This window comes from Rhinolophus sinicus, chromosome 1 (genome assembly GCF_057876585.1).
Source record: "Rhinolophus sinicus isolate RSI-liver-muscle chromosome 1, RSI-T2T, whole genome shotgun sequence".
NCBI classification, from domain to species: domain Eukaryota; kingdom Metazoa; phylum Chordata; class Mammalia; order Chiroptera; family Rhinolophidae; genus Rhinolophus; species Rhinolophus sinicus.
Window position 1 is genome coordinate 28,856,489 of NC_142501.1, and position 23,662 is coordinate 28,880,150.

Below are 23,662 nucleotides of genomic sequence, written 5' to 3' on the forward strand. Positions count from 1 at the left end.
CAATTATGGCCAATCTTGTTTCCTCTCTGCCACACCTACTCTCTGCTTCACCATCCCAGGATATTGTAAAGCAAATCCCAGATACGTATTTTCATTTGTAAATATATCAATACAGATGTGAAAAGATGAGGACCTTTATAAAATAATCACAGAGCTGTCACATCACCTGAAAACTAATAGTTCCTCAATATCATCAAATATCCTGTTAATATTCACATTTTCCCAACTATCTCATAAATGTTTTTTCAGTTTGTTTGAATCAGAATTCAAGCAAGGGTCTATACATTGCAAATGGTTGATGTGTCTCTTAAGTCTCTTTCAATCTATAGGTCTCCATCCATAGCTTTCTTGTGCACGTGTTTGTTTCTCTCTCTCTCTCTCTCTCTCTCTCTCTCTCTCTGTTTGAAAAAGAAGTTAGCCATAGGTAACATAACTTTTTCCCATAATTTTTTCTCTGGTTACTTTCAAGATTTTCATTTGACTATGATGTACCTGGGTGTAGCTTTCATTGTATGTATCTTGCTTGGGATTTGCTGAGCTTGTTGGATCTTTAAGTTTTGTTTTGTTGTTATTGTTGCTAAATTTGGGGACAATTTGGCCACTATTTCTTCAATTTTTTTTTGCCCCATTCTTTCTGTTCTCGCCTTAGACTCCAATTACTTGTCTGTTAGACCACTTAATATTGTTCCACGGGTCACTGAGGATCTGTTTGTTGTTAATTTTTATTGATCTGTCCTGAAATTTACTAACTTTTTTTTCTGTCATTGCCAACCTGCTATTAAATCCATCCAATGCAGTCTTTCATTTCAGATATTGTATTTTTTTTCAGTCTTAGAATCTTTTTTTGTTTGTTTCCATTTCTCTTCTGACGGTCTCCATCTGTTATTACTCATTATGAGCATCATTTCAGGTGCTTAAGCTTTAAAGTAGGTTTTTGTTTTGTTTTGTTTTGTTTTGTTTTGTTTTGTTTCTGATTTTAACATCTAGATTATCTCAGTCTGTTTCTGTTGATTGCCTTTCCTCTTGTTTTGGGGTCACATTTTTCTGTTTCTTCGCATGTCTGTAAAACCTTTGTTGGCTAGATAACACACTGTTGAGACTCTGGATTATGTTATATTCCTCTGAACGGTATTGCTTTTTGTTCTATCAGGCAGTTAAAGACTAGCCAGTCACTTTGAATTCGTGGAGACTTGGTCTTACATTTGGTTAGGGCAGCTATATTTCAGTTTTGCCTTTAGCCCTCAGGTAAATCCCTTTGTCCTGGAGCTTATTCCTTACTCCTAAGATGTGGCCTTCTGGGGTAATAAATAGCCTAAGATGCGTACAGAGTCTTTGTTCATAGGATTTAAACTCTGAACTCTGTCTCCAGTAACTGGCCAGTAGCAGAGATTTCTGTTCATATCTTTCAATCATACAGCTGTTGCTTTTCACTGAGCTCCTTAGAGTTTCCCCTGCACATGTGCTGTTCAGGAGCACATGTTAAGGATTTGAGAGAACTTTATGTGCCAGATTGTGGCTAAGGCTCCCTGCTTTATGGAATTTGCTCTCTCAATTTTTTGCCATTCTGACAGCTCCATACTCTATTCCCTGATATCTCAAGCAACTTTCTGTTCATTTTTTAGCTGCCCCACACTGTATGGACTTGGAAGCATCATCAAAGCAAAAGCTGTACAAATGTGGATCTCACTCTGTGCAGTTCCCTTTTTTCAAGAGTGAAATCCCCTTCGGTTTTCTCCAGTACCTTCCAATAGCTTTTATATATGTACCGGTCTTATTTTACTATAATATAATCATATAATACCGGGTCTTATATTAATTTTTTCTCCAAAAGATGCGTTAGAACTGATTGTCTGGCTAGGTCTTATTTTCAGGGAAACATGGTATTTTATCCAGATTCTATCATTTCCATATGTAGAAAGGTTAGTCTAATACAAGCCACTTTGCCAGTATTTAAACTGGAATCCCCTTCTCCTTTATTAGAAAAACGGTATCATACCATAAATACTGCATCTTACTTTGCTTATCTGACCATGGAACCTGGAGACTAGTCCTTAGCACAATACTGAGATGCTCCTCATTCTATTTTATAGCTGCATAGCCATCCATTGTTCAGAGATATAGCATAATTTATTAACCAGTCTCCCACTGGTAGCTATTACAATGATTAAGTACTTTTAAATTCATGGCATCAGGTTATACCGTAGTTATAACATTAACCCTTTTCCTTCAGGAAGATCATCTTTCAGTGATCACGAACAATATTTCTTTTGTTCACAGTCTCATGTGATCGGTGAGAGCCAGTGGAGTCCTCATTTTCCTCATAATCCTGTTTAAAACTTTCTAAGAAACCACCACCTCTGTCTTTGCTAACTCTGTGAGATTCCCATGTCCTGTTTATATGTTCTTCATAGAGATATCATAATGAACAAAGGAGATATCTTTAACTTGCTTTGCTTCGAACCATGGAGAAGTCTTTGACGAGAACAGGGACTTGCAAGCATGCCCGTCCTTTTGGTGAGACAGCTCTGGGAACAGATGCAGCCAGCAAAACCTCACTAAGATGACTGAAGCCCTGTAGGAAACTCCATTCCGAGAACAGATTTCACTCCTTCCTATCCTTAGCAGGGAAGCCACATGTGTGCTGGTCTTTCTCAACCCAGCTCACAGAGCTACTTCTGTTGCTGAGCTATGTACATGTCTGATATTGTCCTTGCTCAAATGTAACCAACTTGCAAGTTCCAGTGGGATGGCGTAGAGGGATGCTGAGTCTTTCCCTCCTTCTTACTTACCTCTACTGGTCTCAGGTAGAGTCTGTGCACTCAGACACGAGGTAATCCTAAACGTTCTTTCAAGTACAAGATTATCGTTCTGTGGATTAGGCCCACTTTTCATGCTTAGAGCAGTTTTTGATATGACCTCCCCCCTGCCCCCCAGTTTCTACATAGCAAAGTGGTAAATATTGTAATGGGTACATAGGTTCTTAGGTTGGTGCAAAAGTAATTGCGGTTTGAAAGGTTAAAAATAATTACAAAAACCACAATTACTTTTGCTCCAACCTAATAGAATCTGATTGGAGTGTGGTTCTAATTCCCTAACTGGCTGTGTGACATTGAGTAAGCTGTTTAACTTCTTTATGCCTCCATTTTCTCACTTGTAAAATAGGAGCAATGTAGTTAGTATCTCCTACTTAGGAGTATTGTAAATTTTAAATTATATAATCCAGTACCTTGGGTATAGTAATTGCATTATTATTATTATTACCAATAACTCCTGGCCGTAGACAATATGAAAATTTGGATATGAAAATGTAAGTCAGTGAAAGCATCTAGAGAGAGAGACCCTTAAGAAACCCCGAAAACCACATCAAAGAGTCAATAATAAAAAGATAAAGAAGAAAAGTTTTGGCTTCCTTGTGTTTATAAGCCACTCGTAGGTGATTAATGGAATATTTGCAGACATTCTTGGCTTGTCTAGTGATAGGAAAAGAATTTTAAATATGTGCACTTTAATTTTTATTTTAGCAGCAAAATCGACACTCTGCATCCTGGGAAGAAAGGTGCTACATTGTATGCCCACATGCTCCACTCTACTACTTTAGAACGCAGTGAGGTCCTTGTCCCAACAAGTCACTGGGGTCTGTGATTGTCTTTCCCTTTGCTCCACAGATAACTGTGTCCAGAGGACCCCACGGCCACCAGTGGAGAACGTGCACCACAACCCCCCCACCATTGAACTGTTGCACCGCTCTAGATCACCCGTCACGACCAATCACCGGCCGTCTCCTGACCCCGAGCAGCGGCCCCTCCGTTCCCCCCTGGACAACATGATTCGTCGCCTCTCCCCGGCCGAGAGGGCCCAGGGACCGAGGCTCCACCAGGAGAACAACCACCAAGAGTCCTACCCCCTGTCAGTGTCTCCCATGGAGAATAATCACTGCCCACCGTCCTCCGAGTCCCACCAGAAGCCATCCAGTCCCCGGCAGGAGAGCACACGCGTGATCCAGCTGATGCCCAGCCCCATCATGCACCCTTTGATCCTGAACCCCCGGCACTCCGTGGATTTCAAACAGTCCAGGCTCTCTGAGGATGGGCTGCATAGGGAAGGGAAACCCATCAACCTGTCCCATCGGGAAGACCTGGCGTACATGAACCACATCATGGTCTCTGTGTCCCCGCCGGAGGAGCACGCCATGCCCATTGGGAGAATAGCAGGTAAGTGAGTGCTCCCCTTCACCGCCAGTCATCCTCCCGGGAGACCTGACAAAGCCCCGCTCTCTCCTTAGAGCCTTACAGCTTGCCTCACACCCTCCCAGTTAAATGCCCTCAAAGGCTCTGTGATGGCAAGTGGAGGCTTCGCCTGGATGAGGGAAACCCCTAATGGGCTAGTTAATGAGCCGCTAGGACATAGTCGTTAATGAGCCTGAGAAATGTTAAGAAACAAATGTCCTACGTCCAGCTTATAAGGAGAGTCACATCAGAATCCCAGCTGAGCGAAAACATTTAAAATAAAAGGTTTATGAGCATGTTAATGGCCCTGTCCTGAAATTTCCAGCCGCTAATTAATAACCAGACACAGCATAAAGAACCTTTGTCTCAAATTCAGGCCTGTAATTCCATCCTATGGGCAGTAACTCACTGTAGCCTCAACCTTGGGAATGGGTAGGATTGAAAAACAGGACTATGATGTTGGAGGCAGGTGTTGCTGGGTCGGTTGTTTGGACAAAGAAAACCACTCCCAGATTCTTTTGCTTTTATAATGACAAGCCCAAGTTTGTTTCCCTAAGACAAGACACCAGTGGAAAGCTACACATTGTATTTTTGCTAGCCTTCCCATAATTTGCATGAAGTCATCCTCCAGAAGCTTAATCCTCTAACCATTTGGCAAGATTAGCTCTTTTCCTAGAGATTCGCTCCTTTCATGAGACATTTGTTGAGTACCAACTATGCACAGATAAACACATTAGGAAGTAGGGGGTGTAGAGCTGATTTAACACAATTATTTCCTTAAGGAATTGAAAATTTACTGAGAGAGACAGATGTGAAAACCATTAACTGAAATATAAGGCAGAATGAAATAAGGCCTATGCACAAGCATTTATTCACTTATTTATTACTCACTGTGCTAGCACAATTAAGTACTACGGAAGCAAAACAGAAAAGGTGCATTTTGACTGGAGAAATTGAGGAAGGCTTTGCAGGGAAGTAGAGCAATGCTGAAGGTGATTATGTGTTCAATAGTGGGAGGAATGCATGGAGGCAGGAGACGTGAAGTCCTGTTCCAGGAAAGATGAGACATGTCCCCTTTTCCATGAGCTGATGCCCCAGCACAGAGCTCCCGCCAAACCCCAGGATGGAGCCATGTTCCTAACAGTCTGACAGCATGGAGTCCTACAGGCTACTTTACCTCTGCTTTGACTCATTGTCCCCCTTTTTTATTTGAATTATCTGTTTCCAGATTTTTCTCTGGCCCCAAGGGCACCTCCAATGTTGCCTCCATTTTATTGTTATAAACAATTTACACCAGGAATGTTGAATCAAGAAAATAAAATGGCAAAGAAATCTGACTTACATATTTTAAAAACCATGGAAAATGAAATGATCTATGGCTGGGATTTGATTCAAAATGATCCTCAAAGGTTGAGCATGAGGAATGGGTGGGGCAAAATAAGGTTAGCCATGAGCTGGTGGCTGTATGGCTGGGTGATGGATGCACTGGGGTTCAAATTACTGTTTTCTCTGCCTTTGTGTGTGTGTGTGTGTGTGTGTGTGTGTGTGTGTACGCATGCATGCTCGCGCGTGCACACACACACACACACATATATGCATTTTTAATAATAAAAAGAAAAAGAAACTGCAAAAAGAAAGAAAAGGGGATAAAGAAGCAAAGCTTAGACAAAACATGTGAATTTCCCCCAGATAATTGGAGAAAGAGGGAGGGTCAGTGTATTACTATAAATAATATAAATTACCCATCCTGTGCTTTCCTGCAAGACTCTTCTTGTCTATGGATCCACTTCTTGTCTTATGTTTTGCATAGTCTGCACAGCAGGCCTGGACATTTTGCAGATACTTCCTCCTTGTTTATAATTCTCAGGACAGCTCTTTGAGGTAGCTTATTACTGCTGCATTCATTTTCTATGGAAGGGTCATGTGGACAGGGGAAACCACGGAGGAAACTGAGCCCCAGAGAAGCCAAGGTCACATAGGGGTTGGATGACAGCCCTTGCTGCCCCACTGGCTGCTGTCTGTAGCGCTACCCACGTGGACCTGCCTCCTTCATGGAGCTCTGTCGTGTCCACCTCCTCCATGATGCTATCTTCACCACAGACTTCTTAGGAATCTAAGATAAGCCTGTACATCAAGAAAGTTAAATTGTTTAGATTTACGGAATTATTTTCCCCTTGTTTAGTAGGTGTGTAAATTTTAAAATATTAGTCTCTTAAAAGTTGTGCTATTGTTTTTTGTTTTGGGATTTTTTTTTTTCAATTTTATTCCTGAACATCAGAATTGTTGGCTGATGGATATAGTCTCATCAGTAAGACACGCTCTGGAATATTGTACCAACCAAGTGGTGAAGCTTGGTGCCTGTGGATGCCCTCTCTCTGTCTCAAAAATCCACAGAAGAGGGGATCTGTGCTTTTCTTTATGACTCTGGGAAGTCAGAATTTTCATGTAAAATAACCCTAGGGCCCAGATCCTTTGGGGGATGCATTAACTCTTTCCAGTATGATCGAAACCCCTAAAATTGTTCATAATTAATACTCTAATGGTATATTCAAAAGTTTAAACATCTCCAGGTGTATGTCTTAACTAATACAACCAAACCCACAATAAGCTAATTTAACTGAAAGGCGCTGTTTTTCTCTGGGGTGAAACGAGAGCGTTGGAAAGTCTGCAATCTCACTGCAGCTCCAAAAGTCTATGATTTAACACTTAGTCTGTATTCTGTAACTCTCTGAAGAGAACTCATCACTGTTCTAGGCCCCTTTGTTTCCTTTGGGATATCCCTGTCTCTCCACCCCAACCCTTCCGGTGTCTTTTTGGATTACCCGGACCCTTGTAAAATTGATTCTGTTCACTGAAGGTCGAATTCATTGGGTTATTTCTATGTACAATGTAAAGTTCTGCCCTTACTCAGCAGCCATAATAATCCTTCAAACCTCTATAAAGCAGATGAGAAAAGTTAGTTCCTAAAGTTTTTTGAGCGCATCGCAGAAAGAAACGATGGTGAAATGAAGGTGCCGCTGAATTGGTCACGAATAGAAACGCTACTTAGGAATGTGGATCAGAAAGTAAAGCCAAAGTCTGACCCATTCAGATATAACCTGATCAGGTGCACAAGGATTTAGGAATCTGGGTACCTTCCGCATTTAAGGCACTGGATTGCATTCGGGCGGTGGGGGGGGTGTCCAGTGTCCATAGTCTTCATGTGGAAGAGCTGAACGCAGCTGTAAGGGCAATATGTGTGTGGCATCTTGAAAGGACTCCATTTAAATACCATAGGAGGTTGGAGAAGGCATATCAGGAAGGCTTCATGGAAGGGCTGGCTTTTAGCTGGGCTTAGATGAATGCTTAGAATATAGACAGATGATTAGGGAAAAATAAGTCATTCCTGGTGGAGAAAAGTCCAAAACAGTGTAAGGCCCGGTCTATTTTTTTCCATTTCAGTTAGCAATGTAAATCCAAGAATCCAGATTCATTAAAATCCATCATATTACATCAATTTTTTTTGTTTTTTCACTTTTTAATATCTCTGAAATCATACAATTAAGAGATTACATACACAGTTATGATAGTTTACTTAGGCATTTACCTTGTGGCAAAACTAAAATAATCAATAAAGGAAATTCAGTAAATGGTGACCGGTTAAATACAAACCATAAATTAGATGTCTTTAAATATAACACGTAGCTTATTTTTAAAGATGTTACTTATTTTTCAAAGGATAAGAAGGATTATTATTGAGTTTAACAAGTTGGAATGGCTGGCATTTCTCGGGGAGCGTTTAACATAGGCCGGAGTGAGACAAGACCCTGAATTTTATATTCTTATTGAATAGCCAATGGTATATGTAACAATGTGCAAGTTGCTTCCTTCTGTGCTTATTTTCTATTCATGAGCCTCAGGAAGGAATTGTTGGGGGATGGGGCAACATCTGTCAACCTCCTAACAGTTTTCTCAGCCCACAAAAGTTTTACTGGCCTGTGTCTTGCCAATGTGTTTGCTTCATACTCAAAGAGGATATTGACAGTGAGCGCCATTGGTTGATGAGGTGTAGTTCTGCTGATTCCGTGAGTCATGTTTTCAGTATATGTTGAAATTCATTCTTAGAACTTGATGATTTCAAAGTTAAAAGGGTCTTTTACAGAACCGATAATCGGACCCATCAAGAGTCCAGCCTCAAGCTTCCACCCAGTGTTCTTTCCAGCACACTTGTTTCCTTCTGGCCTGGGACTCCAGGGCCGGCAATGGAAATTCTGGCCCATGGGCCAAAGCAGCCACCGCCTGTTTTTGTAAATCGAGTTTTATTGGCACACAACCACACCACTTAGTTATTGTTGATGGCTGCTTTTGTGCTGCAAAGGCAGAGTTGAATAGTTGCAGCAGAGATGGTATGGCCAGCAAAGCCTATACTATTATAGTTACTGATTAGCCTTTTACAGAAAATCTTTGCTGCCCCCTGTCCTACAGCTTTGTCTACTTGTCTGGTCAGAATCATAGGCATAACGCAGATGTGGAAGTAGAAAACACCATCTCTCCCGTCTCGAGGAATTACTTGCACCTTAAAGACTGAGGCTGCCTAAGCCATGTGGGAGGAACAATAACAAGTGAGTTAGAAAGGAGACAAGTTCTAGACAGCAGGCTTGTTTGCAGACCAGTCTGGGATTGTTACAATAACATCATCAACGTAAATAAAATATAGCTAAGTAAAAGAAATTATTTCTTTGCATACTTGAATTATGTAGTTGAATCATTCATTCATTCATTCATTCTTTCAAAAATTACCATGTATTTCTATGTGCCCAGCATTTTTCTAGGTGATAGGGTAGAGCATCTCTAAATGCGAAATTTTGCGTCTTTGCTGGCATAGGCAGTATCCCTCTTACTTTATGCCATCACACAAACTAAGCTCCTAGTTTGGTTTTAACTGTAGACAGCTAAGTCTTAAAAGAAAAATTTTAAGTCGTTTTGGCTTTCTCTTAAAGTTCTTCAATTCCATTAAAACCTGAGTGATCAGACTTCCTGTCGATGTGTCCCTTCGTTGGCCTTAATCCAAAAATCTGCTAAGGAAGCAAGATTCATTAGCACAGTGGTTTATAATCCATTCATAGCCCCTCATTTGCTACACAAAAGTGGGGACTTTGGAGGTCTGTACAGATCTGGTTGCTCAAAGCCCATAACCCATCTAAAAAGGAGACTATTTCTTATCTTATGCTCATCTCACCGCTTGTTGTGTAAGCCTCTCCATTTCCATCATAAACATGAACCTCTTCATGGTTTGTGAGGATTTCATTGGTTGGTTGATATCCATAAGACATAGACTCACACCCCAGCCCCATCGTGCTCTCTCCGCTGCCCACCCTCATGCAACATACATCATGGCCACCTTTCCCCTTAAAGGGACTTTAAAAAATATATGTTGCTAATCTCTCAAGGTTACATTTTTAACAGAAACAAAGGGATTCTAATCGGGGAGACATCAAGTCTCCTGTATTGCTGATTTGTCACCAGACTAGACCAACATACTTTTCTTGATTTGGTTGTATTGACTGGATGAGTTTTATATGCACAGAAAGTCAATCCTGGAAGCCTCTCATCTTAAATCAGATGAAGAAAAATAAGCCTGAGACTCCAGGAGAAGCAGGTGGAGGCTAACCCTCAGGGATGAGGGGAAGTCGCCCTGGCTTCCTCCCCCACAATACTTAGTCCTGGTGAAATTGTTTCACAGGCGGCTCATGGACTGTTCTTTTACAAATGCACCTCAGTAGCAGCCTTGAAGGGAAAAAGTTGTCATAAAAGAGAAATCTAAAGGGATTAGCATGGAAGTCATGACAGGCCTTTGCGGTAAGATGCGGGAGGTGCAGGCAAGGGTGTGCCTTTGCACGCACCGTATGTGCGTAAATGTGTTTGGAACAAAGGGAAAGGTTGTGGGATGTCTCCATAAGCCAGAGGGTCTCAGGAGGTTAGTAGCAGCTGAAAGAGCTACCACATCCTCCCACAGTAGCGCAGGCAGATATCCCGCTGCAGACCCTTGCAGCCCAGAACCCTGTAGGGTGCCTGGCCCAAGGTCCTAATTGACAGCTGGCCTAGAGTGTTCCTGGGCAAGCAGTGCAAGCCTGTGTGACAGCATGGACTCTGGAGTCAGCAGGATTGGACTCCAGTCTTTGTCTCTCAAGCAAAGGTCCTTAATGTCCCTGAGGCCTAGTTACCTTATCCATAATATTGAGAACACTAATACCCATTTCTGGGTACTTTTTAGTACTAATGGGACAATATGTGAATATGTGCACAGGTACGTTAATTCCTAAGTATTAGTGTCCCTTCTCTGCTCCATTTTTCTTTGCTCTACTCCAGGGCTTCAGAGAGCGAGGGGAGAGTAACGGGTACAGCCAGCACCGCTGCCCACTGGAGCTGGCATGGGACATTGACCCAGAGGCCTATGTCTGGGGCATCATTTCAAGTGATGCTGGCCTGCAAAGGGTGCCCCTTCGAGGAGCCCTGGTTTCCTTATTTCCTTGGAGATTAACCTCTGCATTCCCTGTCACCTCCTCTGAGGCGTTGCCTGCTGTCCATATTTAGAGGACATGTATGAGAGCCCTGGGGAAGGGAGGGTCTCACTCCAACAGGACTGTCCTGAGTGGCTCTGACCTCTCACACTCTGGCTGAATCACCACACTGTATTTTCACTGTGAACTACTGAGAAATCAATGTGCCCTGAAAGAGAAACACATTTCAGGACAACGTTTTTAAAAGATAAAGAGTAACCGCATGGAAAATAATAAAAAGGGCTTGAAGAGACTGGAAAATTCCACTTTGTTTGAGGGTACACATTTCTGTAATACAGCGTCCCTACCTCCCACAGTCCCTGGATGTGAATTCCCAGGCAGTGCCACACCTGAGCAAAAGCAGGGGCTTGGTGTTACTGGGTTCCAGCAAGGGGCTCCGTCTCAGCTATAAGGCTTGAGTTGCCATACCAGCATTTCCCAGCCTTGTTCCACACCTGCAACCAGAGGTGAAAAGATCCAGCCTTGTTTGCAGCTGTGTTCCCACTGCCCTGAAGAAGCCCGGAAGCATAGATCTGTTTTCTTTGCCTCAGCTTCTCCCTCCCCCGACCCCGCTTGCCACTGTGCGCATATGGTTTCTGTTTTCCTAAGCCACAGCCAAACACAAGCAATTATCCATTATAAACACACCTCTGAGTATCAACACAGGGTTGGCTGCACTGGATTTATCAACTTTTTGCTTCTAGGTAATGGCTTATCTAGAATTAGTAAAGGAAAAAACAAAACTGAGCTGCAGATTGCCCCCTGCATGTTGTAAATCCCTTGTTTCTGTAAGTAGGGTTTCTCAAGCTTGGCACTCTTGCTGTTTGGGCCAAATAATTCTTTGATATGAGGGGTTGTCCTGTGCATTCCAAGATACTTAGCAGCATGCCAGACCTTTACCCACTAGATGCGAGTAGCATCCTCTACCCCAGTTGTAACAACCAAAATTGCCTCCAAACATAGCCAAATACCCCATACGGTACAAGATTGCCCCTAGTTTAGAAACACTATTATAATGCAGAGTAGCAAAAAAAAAAAAGATACTTACCTGTTTTGCGGCTGAATCTGAAATAAGTTTATTAATTTTTCATAATAAATTTAAAGAAATTAAACAGGGACATGCAGCCTGTTTTTGTTGGAGATCATACCCACAGAACTCCGGTTTACAGACCTTCATTTAAAATTCCATTTGGGCAGTAAAAAGAACATAAAATTACTCTCTTAGAAGCTTTCCCGAAATTTAAATTAATCACCATCATTAAAGATTCTTTTTGTCAATAGTTTGACTTCCCACTCAGATTTTATAAACATCAGTTTTGTCTAGCATGGTTTTTTTCATTGGAAATCATGTTGGCTATGTGTGGATTGCCAATCCTTTTTACAACCTCTGCTCAATGAGCTTATACAATGAGTTTCTGGTAAGAGACAGACAGACGTGGGAGTGAAAATACTTCCTAACCACAGGAAGGGAATTTTTTTTTTTTTTTTTTACAATGCCTTTAGCTGCGGACACCCAGGGTACCTCACCCAGCAGGAAAAAGAGAGAATTCTCTTTCTGCAATTGGAAAATGACACTTGACGATGACACTTCTCTCGAGCTTAAACCCTTTCATACACTTCCTCTTATGGAAGAGAAAATCCAAATAATGGGCGTTTGTTTAAAATGCCCACATGCCTTGCTATAGAAGGCCCTTTAGTATAGGAGAAGTTTTTTCACATGCATATTCAAGTGTTTTGTAATGGGATAAACTTTTATTTATAGAGTTTGATGAATTTTATTATATAGTATTAAGTGTTTTCATTGATGATCAAAGAATATTGTATCACAGAGAACAGAATGATGCTTCCCAGAGGGGAGGGGGTTGGGGGTGGGCAAAATGGGTGAAGGGGGTACAAACTTCCAGTTATAAAATAACTAAGTCGTAGGGATGTAATACACAGCATGGTGACTAGAGTCAATAACATTGTAGTACATATATTTGAAAGTTACCAAGAGAGTAAATCTTAAAATTTCTCATCACATGCATACAAAAATTATAACTTTGTATGGTAACAGATGGTAACTAGACTTATTGTCATGATCACTTTGCAATATATAGAAACACCAAATCATTATGTAATGTCGTACACCTGAAACTGATACTATAATGTTACATGTAAATTATGCCTCAATTTAAAAAAAAAAAAGAACATTGTATCTGTGAAGACATGAATTTCGACAAAGCTGAAAAATTGCAGGTAGTCTGTGGTAACAGCTTCCGGAGAATCTAGGACACTAAGAAGGAACTGCCTTTTATTTAATTGAAATCTTAAAAACAAAAATAACTCATAAGGCTTGTGCTTCAATTGTAAAAAAAGAAAGAAAAAGAAAAGAAAAAAACTTGTGTGGTTAGGCAGTAAAATTCTGGCATAATTTTAACTAAAGAAACAAAACAATCAATAGTGTTATAAAAACCACTTATACTCTGAGCTTGAAACAACTGCTTCATGCCACAAAATTCCTGTTGCTACCTCCATTAGTGACTGAGTAATTCAATATGTCTTGAATGTCAACATATTTTTATTACTCAGCTAAAGTTTGCTTTGCTGGATTAAATGCCATTTAAAATGATCAATTGGCAGCTGGTTTGGGGTTATTTTCACATTTATGAGAGGGAAAAGTTTACAAGATACAAATGTTCTTGAAACTTACAGGTAACGTCTGTTCTCTGGTAAGCCCACCTTTCGTTTACCAACCAGAGAGCACATAACCTTTTAGATCTTTTTTAGTAAATGGTTTACATCAAGGTCCCAGTTTGATGCCTCTCTGAAATCCCAGAATGATACCCAGTGCTGGGTAAGCCCTAAGAAATGGCCTGGTTCACATTTTACCATCTTATGAGAAATAGACTGTACCAAGACAGTAAAAGAAAAGCGATAGAGACGATGAAAATGAAAATCCTTCTGAAGATGGGGACGAGAGGAGAACCAGCCACTTGCAGTTTTAGGTCCAGTTGGCCTAAGCCAAGAGCACTGCCAAAATACTGCTCTCCTTCATATTAGCAAAGTTTCTTTATATCAAAATACAAAAGACCACCAGATTGTTTTTTAATTAAGTTGTATTAATATGAATACTCTAGAGAATCACAGTCCCAATTCAGATGAATCCAAAGGTGTCATCGAGCCCCTTTGTGGTAAAAGTGATTTAACACTGTAGGAAACAGGCGTTATACACAACTGCCCGCACACCCCCCACCCCCTGCTTTGTTCCTCCTGTTTACCGGCATTTTATTTGATAATACTTGGTTTTGTCAGATGTTTTCCAGTTGGAAAAGATTGTGGGAAGTTAAAACGTATCTGCTATTTGATGGCAGGACAGAAACTGGACAATTAAACCACAGCTCAGTTCTCTATTTTCCATTTTCAGTAAAAATGTTGCAAGACTAAGGAGGTTGGGATGGGGGGCGGGGGGTGATTAAGACCCTTTGCCTGTATCACTGCTTTGCCTAGAAACTAGAGTCGTCCTCTTACTAGAGGTAGATGATTCTCAGTCAGCAGTAGCACGACACTGATTTCTCTAGGTACTTTATGATGCCAGGACTCGTCCCCCTGCTTTCTGCCCCCATCTCAGCCCACCGTCTGGCAATAAGGACACAGTGGCAGGTAGGCTTGGTGATGGAAGTAGTTGGCCAGCTTCTGGTAAACTTGCGTTCCAATTTTAAGAACACCACTTGTCCTTTCCAAAACACAGTAAATCACACATCGCATTAAATTCTAGACACAGATAATTGGAGGAAAAAGGATACAGTAAGGGATACTAAAGATTTATGGTCATTTTAAGTTTAATGGTGGTAGTTCCTTGAAAGATGAAGCCTCCTGAGAAATGCCACATTTTATGCCAGTTCCCTTCTGCTGTTCAGACAAAAGGCTGGATTTCACAAAGGATGCACTAAACAGAGCTAAATCTTGCTCTGGAAAGTCCTAAAATTGTACAGATCTATACCTGTTAACCAGCTTCTCTGAGAATAGAAATCGCATCGGGAAGTGTGGCATAGCATAGGCTTTAGAGTCACGCAGAGCCTAGAATCCTGCATGTGTCTCTCACAAGCTGTGCCCTTTGAGTATATTACCAAACCCTCTATGCCCCAGCTTCTTTGTCCATAAAATAGGAAAAACAACAGCACCGGCCTCATCAAATGTCACAAGGGTCAAATGCAACCGTGCTCGCAGAATACACAGCAGAGTGACCGCAAATAGCACCAATAAATATCGTTGTTGTTATTTTCATTACTTTCTCTTCACTGGTATTATCACTCATCCAATAATCCTACAAAGTAAGGGTTGTTATTCCCGTCTCATAAGTAAGGAAACAGAACCTCAGGGAGATTTAAGAAACTTGTCCAAGGTGACCTGACTCAATCCCTTTGTAAATATACTCCAGAGAAGGGTGTGTTTATTTCTGTGGGAGGTGAACGTGTTGGCTCTAAGATACTCCAAGTCCAACCCAGACACTCCCCACCCCACGCCTCCCAGGTCTCACCCAACGTAAGGAAGTTAGCACACTGTGGTACAGGAGCCCCAGAGTTTGAATCCCAGGACCACAGGCATTAGAGAATTAAAATAATGAATATAAAGTGCTGAGCGCATGCGCGGCATTCAGTAATTTGTCATTTATTACCAGCCATTCTGGTTAGTGCCTATCAAAGCTTCCAGAATCAGCAGTGAACACCTGGAAATTGGGGCCTCTTATTCTCATCTGGGGTCCAGTCCAACATCAACTAGACCTAGAAAGTACCTGTCTATTCCCCTCACCCACCCACCCCACTGTCAAGGCCCTGCTGGAGGGTAAACCACATACCTTTATGGCACAAACCCAGGAAGCACTGCAATAAAGGAAAGGCGTGTGGTACATGTCTTTTCTTTGAATTTGCCAACCCACAGCTAAAAGGTGAGGCCTAGCCCAGTGCCTGGCCGATACTAATTCACTTAGTAAATATTTGTTGCCTAAGCAAAGGATCCAACGTCAGTTGTACAAGTGGAGAAAGGGACATTGGGCACTGGGTTTCTTTCTACCCTGATTCCATTACAATAACACCATTTTAAAGACCTCCAAAGGATGCTATAATGAGCTCTGTATTCTTTTGAAACCCATGCTAGTCACAGCTCCCATGTGAGTCACCAAGACACATCATTTGTGTTTTCCCACCACCTTTTACGCATCACACCTCTTTTTCTGCCATTTTTCAGCAGACCCAGGCTTCTTAGCTGGATCCGTTCAGTATCACACTCCAACACCAAAGTAATCTGAATGCCACAGTGATACCACACTGCTCTCCCTGGAACACTGGGATTCACTTTCTGCCCTGTCACCCTGCCTGCCCACTTCCAGAGCCGACATGTTTGCAGTGAGAGCTAGCTCTCTGGCTCTTCCACAGGCTCTGCTCAAGTTCAAGTCATTGGTCATGACCATGGACAAATCACTTCCTCTCTCCAGGTCACTGTGTCCCCATCTATGGAAAGAGGCCGTTGACCTGGATGGTCTCTAAGGCCTCCACAGGTGAAAGGTCACCCTTCTCCAACACCATCCCACAGGCCTCTCTGGGCCTTGGTCTCCTCTCTGCCAAACGAGGAAGTTAGTCCATCCAAAGTAGGCAAAAGCACTTACTTATTCAACTGTTTTTTTTATTCTTGTTCTTAGGGCCTCAAAAATAAACATTTTCAACAGTGTGCTCTTGCCCTTTTCCTCTGTAGACTGCAGACTGCTTTGGGATTACGTCTACCAGTTGCTTTCCGACAGCCGGTACGAAAACTTCATCCGATGGGAAGACAAAGAATCCAAAATATTCCGGATAGTGGATCCCAATGGACTGGCTCGACTGTGGGGAAACCATAAGGTAAAAGGGCACCAGATATTTGCTCTGTCAACGTGTGCCAAGATAAAGCCTATATCCGTGGGCAGGAGGATAATTGTCTCTCTTCTGCTTCCTATGTCTGCTCGTAATTATTTCACATCTTCCTTACTGGGCAAACCATTACACAGTTGAAAAGGGCAGGAGAGAATTAAAAATGCCCCTTTGCGTTTTTGACTTATGCCAGGTGCCAGTTCACTCAGCATATCCCAGTCTGAGAGGACCGAGGTCTGAGTTAGTGTCACTCCCATTCCCTTGACCTGGCCCTGCCACCCACCGTCCTTAGGAACCAGGGAGCAGGGAAGTGCTGTGGGGCTCTCTGACTCACAGGGGAGCTTTGGGAAGTGTCGCGTCTGTTCTACTCAGTGAGAAACGCCCATGTTCCCAAAAGCCCATTTCTACATGGAAAATACTTACATTCTGACTTGAAATCATCCCCCTTTAAGAGCAACCAGTGCAGCAAGAAGCAGGATTGCCCCATAACTTTCCACACTGGGAAGAGGGAATGGAATTTAAAAGATAAAGTCTTTTGGAGTTAGGAAAACAGTTCAAGTGTGTAGAGGTAAAAAATGTGTAACACAACCAAAATGTCCATCAATGGATGAATGGAGAAAGAAACAGTGGTCTATATATACAATGGAATGTTATTCAGCCTTAAAAAAAAAAAAAAAAAAGAAAATGCTGCAATATGTGACAACATAGGGGAACCTGGAGGACATTATGCTAAGTGTAACAAGCCAGTCACAGAAAGACAAATAGCGTCTAATTCTACTTACTGAAGTACCTAAAATAGGCAAATTCATGGAATCAAACAGTGGACTGGTATTGCCAGGGGTTGTTGGGAGAGGGAGAAATGGGGCGTTGCTAGTCAGCGGGCATCAAGTTTTCATTAATAAGCAAGATGGGTAAGTTCTAGAGACTTGCCACACAACATTGGACCCATACTTAACATTGTGTCATGCACTTAAAAATTCGTTAAGATGGTAGATCTCAAGTGTTCTTACCACAATACGATGAAGTAAAATAAATAGAGCAAAGAGTCCCCCCTCGAAAAAAATTTGAATAAATAAATCTATATTCCTATTAAAAAATAAAAAAGCAAGTAACCAAGATCCAGGCCTGACCACAGATGGGTGGAACGTGGGGCAAAGCCAGCAAGGCACTGCGGTGGCCCAATGCCAGATCTCCCAAATGAGAGGGGACAGAGGCAGACACAGCCAGGGAGATCCACCCTGGCTGCAGCCTTTGAGGACCTAATGCAGGCCATGACCAAATATGGCAAGGCCCATTGACAGACACTTCAATGTGTGAGTCACTGAGAAAAATCCCTGTGCAACTCCCACTTTGTACCATAGCCCCAGGGCTCAGAACCACTGTATTCTTGCTTCCACAATAGGAATTTAAACAAACAAACAAATCTCTTCCTTAAAATGACAAACCAGAAACACAATTTGAGAAAGGTTACTGCAACCAAAAAGAGAAAGCGAGAGAGAGGGAGAGAGAGAAGGAAAGAAAAAGAAAGAAATTAATTCTCTGGGTCAGAAGGTGAAAGATGACCCACTGATAGTGGGAACCTGCCTGAAATTCCTTGGGTACAGCAGAGCGCAGTCTTGGGAAAGGAAATAATGGAAGTTGCTTTAGGATATACTTGATTAGCTCAGCTCTGAGACTTCTGAAAAGGGTGATTCACTTGAAAAATCTTGGCGACTGCCGGTGTAAAAGCAAAGGGGTGGGAGCTAATGGGCCTAGAAGGCCGAAGATTAGCAGGTAGCTTTCCCAGACTGGCAGGACTGCATGAGCAGCTGAAGAGCTTTCATTTTAATAGCTCCCCCAGCGCCTTTTCTGAGGTTCATTTCATTGTGTCTTTGTGCTTTTTTTTTCTCTTCCTCCTTTGAACAAACAGAACAGAACAAACATGACCTATGAGAAAATGTCCAGAGCCCTGCGCCACTACTACAAACTAAACATTATCAGGAAGGAGCCAGGACAAAGGCTTTTGTTCAGGTAGCACTTCCTTTTTCTCCTTTCCTTCTTTTGGGAGGATATTGTTTTCTTTAAATAAGAGGGAGGAGGGAGACTGTGACGATCTCTACCTGCCTATCTGATAATCAAAGCCATCCTTGCTACAAATCGGATACCAACTGCTGGTTTGTTTGAATTTAAGAAAAACAAAACTTTTTTATGTCTGTCCTATAGGTAAACCAAAACTAAATAAACACAATCTGACTCGCCTTTAAAATAATGCAGTGATCAAATAGTATTATCTGGCATTAACAGCCAGTGAAGTGATAAGGAGCAAATCAGAGTAACGTTTCAATGGCAAAGCAAGGAATTAAACTTAGACCTCCAGGTTACCGATTCCGTCAGCTACTTTCTGAACCAGTGTTTGTCAAACTGCAATCATGACCCATGAGTGAATCATGAAATAGAGTTAATGAGTCAGTCACAACTTTTGTTTTTAAACTTTTATTTATTTCAAGTGTGATTTTCCAGGACCCATCAGCTCCAAGTCAAGTAGTTGTTTCAATCTCACTGTGGAAGGTGCAGCTCACAGTGGCCCAGGCGGGGATCAAACCGGCAACCTTGTTGTGAAGAGCACCCCGCTCTAACCAACTGAGCTAACCAGCTGCCCCACAACTTTTTTTTTCCTTAATGAAATAGAACAGAATTGATCAAGCTAGGATGGAGTTGAAAATATCAGACTTTATCACATGAAATTAAGAGTGACCATTGATTCATGAAAATTTTGTTTCAGGGGTGTGTGTATGTGTGTGTGTGAGTATGTGAGGGTGTGATGAGTCGTGATGTAAAATGTATTTATTACAATGCATGATAATCAGAAAAATCTGAAAGCTGCTGTACTAGACATTTCTTTTCCCAGAACTCACAGCTAATGAGTTCCAACCACTTGCCTACCACATAGACTGTGGTTTAAGTACTATGTAAAAGAAGAGAAAGAATTAGAAGAGGAAGAAGACGGGATCTAAAGCACCAATCAGGAGAGGTAGAACACTGGTGTCCACTGGTGGTAGTTGATGGGGTGAGACCAAGAGAAGGTTGGAAGAAAATGGGATCAACAAACATGACCTTAGGTGGGACAGAAAAGAATTACAGACGGGGCTAGAGATACAGATTTGGAATTATTTATGTACAGGTAGAAAATGACACTGTGTATGAACAGATGAGCTATCTCACTGGGATAAGCACTTACTGGAAAGAGCAGAGACCCTGGGTTTTACATTGAGAAAGTATGGTAATTTAGGGGTGGTAAAAGCAATTGAGATATTCAAAAGAAAGAGAAAAGGCTGTTCAAGAGATGGAAGCAAGGGAATGACAGAAAACAAAACCTCCTTTCTCTGGCTCTACTGATGCCTTCCCTGCGTCCTTCTCCCTAAACTTGGTGCTTGGCTCCTATTCTTCCAGCTCTACACTTTTTTCCTGGATGAATTGATCCCATTGCACAGTGTGAGTTATCACCTCAGTGGTTAGACTCTTAAATCTCTATTATCAAGTCTCTAAAATCTCCCTGAAATTCCAAATCTGAATTTCCAAGAGCTTCTTATAGGACATGTCCCCTTAAACATCACGTTAATATCTCAGCCATGAAATATTCAAGACAGAGCTTCACATACTAGAAATCTCCCTCCCTCACCCCCGCAACCCTCAGAATTCTTGTTTCTCATCAGTGGCCTCATCACTGTTTTAAACAACCAACCTTGACACTAGAGTTACCTGTGACTCTTCCTATATCCAAGTCAGTCATTGTGCTGCAGTATCCATTGGGTCTTTAGCACAATTCCCACTCTATTCTATGTTACAGGGGCTAGAGGCCTGGGAACCACATTTCACAAGAAGTCTTACCTACAGGTCTAGGTTGGAGTCTACCAATGAGAAGCACTTCCTTGAGATTTGGAAGGTGAAAGAAAGGCAAAAGTATTGTTTTTGCTTCCCTGTCAGTGGAGACTGGTATCTAGACTTCATGATTTACACCCAACATTCTCTTTCTACGTCGGGTCCACTTTCCTGCCTCCCAAATTCATAAGGTACATTACCAGCTGCCCTGCAACACTAACATGATTCCCTGTGCCAGAAACAGATATCCCTTTAACTTGGGCTTTTTAAATACACATACCCTCTAGATCCATCCCAAGTCTAGTGCCCTTTATGAGGCCTTCTTCAACTGCTCAAACACATACAGATATCTTCTTCCATCATCTCTTGGGTTCCTGTGGCCCTAACCCACATCGTGATTCACATTTTTGATAGTTGTATGTGTGAAGTCCTCCCCACAACTAGTCCATAAATCCCGAGAAGGTAGAGGATTGTATTTTATATAATTGTGTTTTGTACCTTATGGAGCCTTTCCATAAATGTTTCTTGACAAGCCTGGTATGGAGTATCACAAACTAAATACGGAAAAGTAGTCAAAAGAAGAAAGGGGTGGTTTGAAGGGCCAGATACAGCGTATCTGAGGACTTTGCCTGGAGGGAATTATTAGTGACTGCAGTTGTTGAGGGAGAAGTTTCGCTAGGGGGTAAAAGCAAAAGACAGACTGCAGGCGCTACAGATTGTACAGCCTGAGAAGTTCAGTAATAATGGGCAGAAAAGAAAAGTAATAGTAGTTGGAAGGTTCACAGGTTTCCCCGTAGTAATTTTCAACAAGATAAAAGAATGGTGTCATTAGTAAGGAGAGATAGTCATTTTTGAGAAAATCAGTGTTGGAAGCCAGACGTGCCACAAAATGAAGGCTTCTTGGTGTAAAACCCAGTGTGTAATCAAGTTAAGTGTTAAATTGTGGTACTCTTTACAAGATTTATAGGAGTCGAGGGAAGGGAGGTTTCCGTGTAGACTGGTGCCGTTAAGCAGCTCTTTGATGATGAGGCAGAATTCAAAGAATGAGTAGGGCTCCAACAGTGAAAGGAGTAAAGAGGGTTCCGAATAAGGGCAAAGCTCGAGGTTTGGAGGATAGCATGAGCCATGATTACATAAGAAAGAAGACTGGCCAGCCTGGAATGGAGGATTCATGCTAGTAAATAGTGGGAACCAAGAGTTTCCTGGGTAGAAATAACAAAGGACGCCATTGGGCAGGCCAAAGAGCATATCCTTGACTTGATAAGTGGTCATCATAGGCTTTTGAACATGGAGGAATGAGAGAACAGTGTATATTTTAAGACAGTTCATCTGGTGCAGGGCAGAGTATATGGGAAGGGAAAGGTGTGTGGACACAGAGTGGGGCTGTGGAAAGGGCTCTCCTGCAGTAGGGCAGAGCGTTTGCACCCAGGCTGCCTTCTGGAACCATGTAAATCATAGTCAAAACATGTCACTGAAGTTATTTCCAAATGAACCCAATGAACAAGAAGATAAGGCTTGCAGTGTGCACCTAGCTGCAAAGGAAGATAGACTAGAGGGGATTAAATGGCTAGCATTTTGGCTGCTTCAGTGATCACATTAAAAAAGATTCTTTTTGCCTTTCTTGTTTGCAAAAGCACCACCAACTGGCCTCGTTATCAAAATCTTCCATTCAGCATTTACCTGTATCCTTTGAGTTAAACTCAGGTTTTTGAATACCATTCCTTGGACTCATGGTCCAGAATGGAAATGGATCTAGAGCCCTCATGGGTCATTGCAAAATCTAACTCTCTAAAAATCAGAACCTCAGACAAGTGAGCTGTGCCAGGGTTCCCTCGTACGGTGATGCAGGAGTGTACTGCAGAGCTCCAAGGGAAGCTGTTTACCTCAGTCCTCCTAGCCTTGTTTCATAATTATTTCACTTTTTTTCAGGCAGTCAGGGGAAGGGGTACCTTTTTCTAATTAGCACTAACTTAGCAAGAATAGCTGGGTTCCGTAGCTCTCTAGCTGTATGAGGTGAGGAAGCCTTTCTTTTTAGTTTTGAGTTCAGGGTGAAAACAACTTTAGGAAAATGTAATCTCTTTAATCCTCCATTTCCTCTTCCAAAGGTTTATGAAAACTCCAGATGAAATCATGAGCGGCCGAACAGACCGTCTGGAGCACCTTGAGTCCCAGGAGCTGGATGAACAAATATACCAAGAAGATGAATGCTGAAGGCACCAACCCTCCCTCTCAGTGGGCTGGTGGCCGAGGGAACTCCTGCCCACCAGGACTGCCAGAGGCGTGATGGAGCAGGCGGACTGAGAGTAGACAAGGAAGAGACCCAGGAATGGCAGTGACCCTTCTCTTGCATACCAGGAGCGACCCAAGAGCACCTTAGACAAACCACCCAGCAAAGGCGGGGCTGGAATTCTGGCCGAGGGCACGAGCCTGGGACTCGGGTTACACGATCCCTACTATTTCGGAATCTCTCCATCTGTAATTCCTCACCCTCACCCTTCCACCTATTGTTAGTTTCATGGTGTTTTTGTTTTTGTTTTCAAACCATGCAGTTTGACTTTTCATCATTCATCTAGGGGAAGACATCCAAGGTTGTTTTCATATGGAAATATATATCTATTATATATATATATATATATATTTTTTTTTTTTGCAAATCTCACAAAGTGCAGCAAATCCAGCTGGTCAGGAAAGAGAATACTTGCAAAAGGGTTCAGGTTCCTCTTTATCCTACCACATGGATCAGGTTTGTTCCTGTTGCTGTTGGATCTTGTCTGAAAAAAAGAAGAAAGAAAGGAAAAAAACAAACAAAAAACTATGCTTTTAGAAAAGATAAAGTGAAAAGGAGAGCTCGCTTTTTCTCTCTCTTGCTCTCTTTCCTTCCCTGCCTGCCCTCTGCCCTTCCTCTCCCCACCTGCTGTTGAGCTTCAGACACCTTTCGGCAGAGTTCAGCCTCTTGGAGAGTCTGGGGAATGGTTGGCACCTAAACAGTCGGTGGCCTGGGTGCTTTGGGGCCAGCACCACTAAATCAAACCCACATCCCAGCATTTGGCCACCTGTCGGAGGGAGACGCTGCTGTCCTTCAGAAGCAGGCTGCCTCTCACGCGGCTGTGAGAAACATGCGGCTCGTGGCTCCGCAGAGCATCAGATGAAGCGGGAA

At 42.3% G+C, this 23,662-nt stretch overlaps 1 protein-coding gene across 4 annotated transcripts in view; it reads left to right on the plus strand.

The window, feature by feature from the left end:
• ETV6 (ETS variant transcription factor 6) overlaps positions 1–23,134 on the plus strand; it is a 219,101-nt gene extending 195,967 nt beyond the window's left edge. For all 4 annotated transcript variants that reach the window (XM_019744766.3, XM_019744767.3, XM_019744764.3 and 1 more), the window contains 4 exons: positions 3,666–4,211; positions 16,496–16,638; positions 18,557–18,657; positions 22,611–23,134. In XM_019744766.3, coding sequence (XP_019600325.1) covers positions 3,666–4,211; positions 16,496–16,638; positions 18,557–18,657; positions 22,611–22,716 — 896 coding nt within the window. In that variant the 3' untranslated portion in view covers positions 22,717–23,134. The remainder of the gene's footprint in view (positions 1–3,665; positions 4,212–16,495; positions 16,639–18,556; positions 18,658–22,610) is intronic.
• The last annotated feature ends 528 nt before the right edge of the window (positions 23,135–23,662 follow it).